At 39.2% G+C, this 8,581-nt stretch overlaps 1 protein-coding gene across 1 annotated transcript; it reads left to right on the top strand.

Moving 5' to 3' along the window:
• Window positions 1–4,827: 4,827 nt before the first annotated feature.
• Window positions 4,828–8,105, top strand: LOC117353625 (rRNA methyltransferase 1, mitochondrial-like). Its single transcript, XM_033929787.1, is given in 3 exon segments — window positions 4,828–4,857; window positions 7,415–7,637; window positions 7,885–8,105. Coding segments are annotated over 3 exon segments (474 nt in total).
• The last annotated feature ends 476 nt before the right edge of the window (window positions 8,106–8,581 follow it).

Here is an 8,581-nt window from a genome sequence, read left to right as displayed (position 1 = left end):
GTTCTTTTCTCTAGAAGTTCCTGTTATTTATGAAAATTATAAGTGAATGGATAGCTTACAATACAAAGAAATGTGACTGCAATTTTAGCTTAATGCTTAGTTTGTTTTTCTTAGTAATACATCAAGTTGTGGGTTTTTTTTTTACATTTTCTGTAAATTGTCTTGTTTTTTTGTTTTTTTTTTCTTATCTTGTGCTTACCCTTTTCTCCAGAGAAGTGAACTTTGCTTTAGGTATTAGGAAAAGCTGGGTACTTCTGCTTCTGGAGTAAATTCCAGTTGAGCTCCAGAAGAGAATTTAAAGGGTAGAGGGGATGGGACTTGTATACCACTTTTTCTGTGTGGCTTACACCATTAAAGCGGTTTACATATTTTCTAGACAGGTACTTATTTTGTAGCTGGGACAATGAAGTATTAAGTGACTTGCCCAGAGTCACAAGGAGCTGCAAACTAAAAAGAAAATAATGATTAACAGTGTATCCAGAACAGTCGACATGTTGAATGTGCAAATGGTATGAAAAAGACACTAACTACTGAGAAAAGCCAAGGTTCTTAATTAAGCGTGCAGTTAATTTGAGTGAAAACATTTGAAGCATATCAAATGCCAAAATGCTATCAGAAGAAAATGCCAGAGCGGAGGAGTAGTGTAATGGTTAGAGCAGCGGGCTGAGACACAGGAAAGCCCGGTTCAAATCATACTGCTTCTCCTTTGCCTCAAATCCATATTTAAATTGTAAGCCCTCCAGGAACACAAAACTGAAAAAGGCACAAGATAAATCCAAAATCCTTTCCTCTCAAAAGTGTGTAATACTTTAAATAGCCTGTCAAAAAAGGACCCAATATTCAAAGCTATGGATAATGGCAGCTGTTAAATACAGATAAATGGATTGGCCTTGGTTATCCCTGGCTATCCTGAATATACTGAGACTGTCTTGGTGCTATCCAGTTACATTGAACTTACGGTTATGTGGTTTATAAGTACGATGTGATGTTATGCTACTAGGGAATTCCTCATATATATGGCGCCTAATATTATGCGTTAATCTCTGCACCAATTTTTCAGTGTGGGAAAAAAACATTCTAATGGAAGCAAGGCACTGAATTGGGCCAAAAATGGCAAATCCACCCGGACCTACACTTACATTCCCAGTTATACAGCAGGTCTGTAAAGGGGACTTCATGATGGGAGGGACATGGGTGGATCAGGGGTTTTCCCTTAAAATGTGCACAGTGTTATAGAATTAGGAGGATTCGCACCCAATTTGCAAACCGGGATTTATACTTGGTTTCAGTTGGTATAAATCCTTCCACCCAAAGTTGGCACAGATTTTGGTGCTACATGCTATTCTATAAAGGGCACTGATTTTTTTTTTTTTTTTTTACTGAATTTACCTAGGTAGACCAGGATGTTACCCAAATAGTGGTATCAGCTATTATTTGGTGGTTAACCATCTATGTAAAATTCACACAGAAAAATTGTTGTTCTGTTTTACTCCTTGGGATCTTAAGAAAACAAGATGGTAGCCCCGGTCCACTACATCCACTGTGTGACAAAACAAATTGTGTTTTTTTTATTTCTGGCTTTCTTTTGGTTTTTAGTTTGTCCCTGTCCACGTCGAGCACTTTTTTGTGTTCCTGGGAGTATTTTGAATAAAGACCTTTCATTTGGATCTTGTTTGGTCCGCTGCTTTGTTTTGCTCCTTGGAATCTTGCCAGGTTCTTGTGACCTGGATTGGCCACTGCTCGAAACAGGAAACTGGGCTTGATGGACCTTTGCTCTGTCCCAGTATGGCAATTCTTATATAACATTTTCTGGAGTGCTATTCAGATAGCAGCACTCCACAATCCTCATGAATATTCAGCCACCCTTACATTCCAGCTACTGGAATTGCCATCAAAATTCACTCCAGCCTATCTGAATACGTTTATTTTTTTTCTTTCTGTTGCCTATAATCATATCTGAAGCAAGCCACAAGGTCAACTGACCTGGCCATACCTTACGTATATTCATTAGTGATTCTATTGCATTTGGAAAGACAATGAAGGTGAATTTTGTTTTAATAATGATAATTAATCACATAATTGTTGAGTTTATGTTCATTAAGTTCAAGCTGCCTTGTAGTCCATGCCCTCACGCTGAACAGTTAGCTACAATTTCTGCATTGTTTTCCAGAGATCTGCATCAGCTTATTGAATTTTTAATTGCCTTTTTCTATTGCCTGTAACCTGAGAACCCCTAGAGGCTCAGTGGCAATTATTAGTTTTCACATGTATATAAATGTGTGTCATTTTGCTCTTTTCCAGGGACTGTTCCACAGCCTAATTATGAACTGCATAACAGCAGTATCCAATATTCGCCAGCGTGCCTAAGCAATGATGAAATAACCACCGGAGCCTGACAATCATTTGTATATATTTTAATTTCATGTATTAAAAGCTAAGTAATACTATAATGTTTTCATTTTCTGTGTTCTTTTTTTTTACAATTCTTGCTAACACCTTAGTATATTGATCTATAAAATCGTTGTTCCATCCTGCAGCAGTTAATAAAGAGCCTCTACTAAAATTTCAATTTAAAAAACAATGTACACCCAAAAAATCCTTTCCCTTCTTGTGGTACATAACTAATTTAGACAGATATACTGTAGGATCACTAGAAGGGCAAACTGAATTGAAGACTGTGGCTTTGTGAGCTGTCTATTATGCAAACCTTTAATATGAGTACAATATAGACCAGTAAGTTGGGAAAACAAAAATGTTTCATTTGCATTAATCTCTTATGAATAGGTTACTGGACAGCCTGAGAAGTAGTATTACTGGTACATGTAGTATAAATCTGATTTGCATTTTCTTTTGTACTTTTTTTAATGCAGAGGTTGGAAGCCCAGTGGGCCATGTTATGCTGTTCATTCTGTGTCTCTTACCAATACACTGTGATCCTAATTTAATAACTCTCATGAGGAGGTTCTCTTTCCTCTGATAATAAAAATATCTACCACAATATGTTTTCTACTCCTGGCTTTTCAAGATGGGTTTTCATGCATTGATAATGTATTTTTTATACAATACCTAAAGCACAACACATTTTTCCAACTCCTACATACAAGAAATGAGAACATGGTTTCTGATTTCTACATCTTGAATGTTTTATTATTGAACACTAAATTCAAATATAGCAAGAGGCTTTTCCATGTTACTACACACAATTTTTTCTTGCATGTACAGCTGAGGATCCAGTGCATGCAAGTCTGTGACACATTTTGTGGAGGGAAGATATACCTAGAGTTTCTATAATGATTTTCTAGTTCAATATTAACCTTGTTCTTTTTACCTTTTGTTAGTGTTTGATAAGCTATTAGGCCAATATTCAGTCACCAGCTGTAGTGCTTGAAAAAATCCAAACAAATCCAAGTAGTGAGCAGCGCCAAATAGCGAGAGTGGTGTGTGCCAAAATTATCCAGATAGCAGGGCTAACCATCAGGATAACTATTCTGGATATCATAAAACTTTTTTTTGTGGTCAGATAATAGCATAGTCTAAAGGCAGATAAATACGGACATGGTCCATCCATCCAGCCTGCCCAATAGTCACATTATCGAGCAAAGTTGAACTAGGTTGCACTATACGATGTCTTCCCCTCCCCCACTGTGATATACATGACCTGCACTCATGCTATGAATGTGGTATAAAAAATACATACTTGCTCCTAATTTTTCCTTGCCAGTTTCAGGGCTCAGAATGTTAAAGACTGCCCTGCACTGGCCCTACTACCAAACTGCCATAGTTGCCAACAAAACCTACTCCAGCAAATCCTGCTCTGTCTTGCCACATACAGGACACAGAATGAAGAGATCCATCAGCCATTAGCTGCAGTGCCCCACTGCTGGAGTGGCTGTCACAACCCACTCCGCCCATCCTGATAGCAGACTCAATACTGCTGCTATCTGTATAATTCTCCCAGACACCCCCTTCCCCCCCCCCCCCCATGCTCAAGATCAGTGGTTCCCAATCCCTGTCCTGGGGGACCTCCAGCCAGTCGGGTTTTCAAGATATCCCTAATGAATATGCATGAGAGAGATTTGCATACCTGTTGCTTCCATTATATGCAAATCTCTCGCATGCATATTCATTAGGGATATCTTGAAAACCTGACTGGCTGGGGGTCCCCCAGGACAGGGTTTGGGAACCACTGCTCAAGATGGATCAATAATTATTTTAACGGTGATATCCAGATAATGCTGAAAAACACTCAATAGACCTGGGATGGGCAACCATTGTCCTCAAGGAACACAACTAGCGAATGACGGGGACAAATTTTTCTTTGTCCCCATAGGAACTCATTTTTACCGGCCAGGCCCCACAAGTTCATTCCTGTCCTATTCCTGCTGCAAGCTCCATATGCACAAGCCTCAAATACTTTAAAATCATAAGTGTTCAAGGCTTGTGCTGTTACGGCAGAACTTACAGGAATGGGACCGGGACAGCAGCAAAAGTCATGGTGACAGGACAGGGAAATTGAGTTCCTGTGAGGATGGGGACAAATTTGTCCCTGTGTCATTCTCTAAACACAATCCAGTCAGATTTTCAAGATTAACACAAAGAATAAACATGAGATTGACTTGTATATATTGCTTCCATTCTATGCAAATAGATCTTATGCATATTCCTTGAGGAAATCTTGAAATCGCCAAACTAAATGTCTGAGGTTTAAGTAGCAAAATTAATCTAAAAAAAATGCTGCACTAAGATACTTAAAAGAGGCAAAAAAACAAGCAGCAAAGCCAAAAGGCTCCATAAAATGGATAATACAAAGATCAAAAATGATCAATAATGAGTGATAAAAGCCCTCATTGTGAGAAGGTAAGCTAAAGAGCTGACAGAAACTGCAGCTCAAGCACTTAATCTTAGGCAGAACAAGAGAGCAAAAAGCTCACATAACTGTCACACACCATCATCGGGCTCAAGTGTGTGTTACCATAAAGTGAATCAGTGTAAAACTGTGAAAATAGTGTGAAAGAAAAGCAAAATATATATATGGAGCAATGTGTGCCAGGGAAATAAACCTACAATTTAAATGGCAGGAGAATCAAGAATCTCTGGCTTATAGGGGTGACAGGCTAGCTATTATACAGCTCTGTGAGCAATATTGGATATTTTACTTAACACCGTACAACCTCGGGGCTTGAATGAAATGTTGAAATGGAATACATCAGACTCTCAATATTTGCAAGGGTTAGGAGCAGAGCCAGCCCACAAATATTGAAATATCGCGGATAACTTTCAGGGCCGGCTCTGACCCACCCCCGCCTCCCTCCTGCGTCCTGGACCTTCCCCCAGACCTTACCTGGTGGTCTAGTGGTGAAATATTCCACCATCAAACATGATACATTAACTGCTAAACCTGACTCAGCAAACCAGTTGATGAGGATCTAATTGCAATTGGCAGTTCATTCCAAATCTTTGCTTATTGGTATGCAAAGGATACACAGTTGATAATGTTTTCTGAAGTTAAGCTACTCGGTGGTGGTCTGAAGATCCTTGAAGACTGAAGTTTTGTTCTTTGGTACAATAGGGAATGTGATTTATTCATTGTAAGACATTCGCCTTAATTTTTATCATCTTTTCCGGATAGATTTGTACCGTTTGTTAGCTGGTTATGGAGGATGTGATAAATCATGTCTGTTCGTTAGACATGTCAATACAAATTCAACACAATGTGAAAAATGCTTATGGCAAACTCTACTGGGCCAGAGGACGAAAATCATATTTGAAATATCAAATTGAAGCTTTTTAAAGAAACTTCAATCCAGTTTGTATTTCAAATGGTTCTCAGAAATTGAGTTTTTTACACATCTAGGACCCCTGAAGAAGATGTCGGGTCCAGGTCACAAACATAAAGTGAACCATCTTCTTTGGATACAAATTGTTTATCGATTTAAATAAAGTCTTGGCTTTTTGTACATCATCTCTGCAGTCTCTTTTTTGGGTTTGTATTTCCCACATAATAGAAATAATGGAGCAAATCAGAACGTAGATGTCTAATTTTGAGATGTCATCATATATATTAACTATCTGAGAAAAAAAATGAACAATTTCTGCAGATGTGATATTCACAGTTCTGGACCTCAGTCTACGCTGGAGTTTACAGTTTAGGAGGTGATAATCAAGCTACATTCTTTATTGCAATAATGGGATGTGTTTTAGGTACACTAACACAAAACCACATGTGAAATATTGCTTCAGATTTAGAAGTAATATTAGCAGTTTATTATAACATATTATAAAACAAATGAGAAAAAGTCTCTCGAGACAAGTGATCTGAATAAGCATCAGACTGCCCAGTCAGGCATGTATATTGCATATGCAGACAGCTGGGTCTCCACCACATCAGTAGCCACTGTGCCATTCACTATCTACTTGAATGAAATGTGTTTATTGTTGATGAACAAAAGCCTAAATATAATCAGAAAATAGCTTTCTTTTCTAAGACTAGTTTTCTGATCACAGTTTCAACTAGTCAGTTTTTAAACAGTGGATTGATCATATGTGACAGTAGCATTTTAAGCTTTTTTTTTTTCTTTTTTTTTGCAATACCAGAGCGGGTTTTAGTCCTGCTTGTAAGCTTCCAGTTACTGTATATGAAATAACAGTAACCACTGTGCCATTCACTATCTACTTGAATGAAATGTGTTTATTGTTGATGAACAAAAGCCTAAATATAATCAGAAAATAGCTTTCTTTTCTAAGACTAGTTTTCTGATCACAGTTTCAACTAGTCAGTTTTTAAACAGTGGATTGATCATATGTGACAGTAGCATTTTAAGCTTTTTTTTTTTTCTTTTTTTTTTGCAATACCAGAGCGGGTTTTAGTCCTGCTTGTAAGCTTCCAGTTACTGTATATGAAATAACAGACCGGTTATACACTCTGTAGCTTCTGACATCACTACAACACACCAGTAAGTTGTAAATCAGTGCTGTGGTTTGTAACTTACCTTGTGTGCTGCGGTGATGCAATAAGCAATACACTGTATATATGGCATGCTCTTCCATCTTTGCACTATCTTTTTAGATCAGTTGCATTGTTGTTTTCTTGGACCTATTACTGTATAGTCAGTTATCCATTTTATGTGATTTATTTCAAAAGGCAATACATGTTGGCCAATTTAACTGGCCAAAAACAGCTTTGGCCAGTTAAATTGCTTGTTCAGGGCCAACCAGTCATTTTCAGTGGCACTTAACTGGTTAGAGCCCAGACCTCGTAACATACTTGTTCAGCTTGTTTTAAGGAAAATGCTGGATGCCCTCTGTGAGGGCCATGTGTACCAGGGACTCAGCTTAGAAGCTAGCCCCTTGCATTATTTGACCTTAGAAGAAACTCTAGATTCCGTAATTCCAAATGAAATGTGCTTAAAATCAGCAATGCTTCTGGTTGGTGCTGGATGATCTTTAAGATCCTATAAACCTGAGAGCAGTCCTCCGTTCTGCATATTTTCTGAAAGTAGATAAAGTGGTCACTAGCCAAGAAAACAGTTGCCCCCTGATTCCAGTAGTCAGCATGGCTAGTACTGGAGCCATGGAGTTTATGGAGGTTTACAGCACTTCCAGCCTCCAGGAATTCCTGAAGGCTAAAATAAAACTGGGCTGACTCCCACTGTATAAGATTTCCCAGTCGTTCCTATACCCAGGGGTCCCCAAAGTCCCTCCTTGAGGGCCGAATCCAATCGGGTTTTCAGGATTTCCCCAATGAATATGCATTGAAAGCAGTGCGTGCACATAGATTTCATGCATATTCATTGGGGAAATCCTGAAAACCCGATTGGATTCGGCCCTCAAGGAGGGACTTTGGGGACCCCTGGGTTATAGGAACGACTGGGAAATCTTATACAGTGGGTGATGTTCCTGTTATCAGCCGCTCAGAATTTCTGTGGGAAGAGCCTACATTGTTAGTTGTGGGAAACAAGGGCCTTTCCCCTGAGACAAGAAGCCTGTGTAGCTATCTGCTCACCATCCCTCTGGGAAAAGAGGTGCATATGGCAATGGAGTCCTTGAATGTTTCTGTGGCTGCTGGAATACTTTTGCATCAAATCTGCAGCCAGAGAATCAAGTAATGATGACTGGTCCTTCAAGGTGGACTTCAGGTAATGAAATGGATTGGGCTAAGAATTGGTGCCTTTTTACTAAGAAGACAGGCACTATCTTTGACACACTATCCATAGCAGTGGTTCCCAAACCCTGTCCTGGGGGATCCCCAGCCAGTCAGGTTTTCAAGATATCCCTAATGAATATGCATGAGAGAGATTTGCATACCTGTCACTTCCATTATACGCAAATCTCTCATGCATATTCATTAGGGATATCTTGAAAACCCGACTGGCTGGGGGTCCCCCAGGACAGGGTTTGGGAACCACTGATCCATAGACTGAGACAAAGTAAACATTTAGGGCTCCTTTTACAAAGCTGCGCTAGCGGTCTTAGCATGTGCGCTAGACGCTAACGCCAGCATTGAGCTGGTGTTAGTTCTAGCTGTGTAGCGCGGGTTTAGCACACGCTAAAGTTCTGTGCATGTTAAAAACGCTATCGCAGC

This window comes from Geotrypetes seraphini, chromosome 2 (genome assembly GCF_902459505.1).
Source record: "Geotrypetes seraphini chromosome 2, aGeoSer1.1, whole genome shotgun sequence".
Taxonomy (NCBI): domain Eukaryota; kingdom Metazoa; phylum Chordata; class Amphibia; order Gymnophiona; family Dermophiidae; genus Geotrypetes; species Geotrypetes seraphini.
This window is presented reverse-complemented; position numbering and strand designations above follow the sequence as displayed.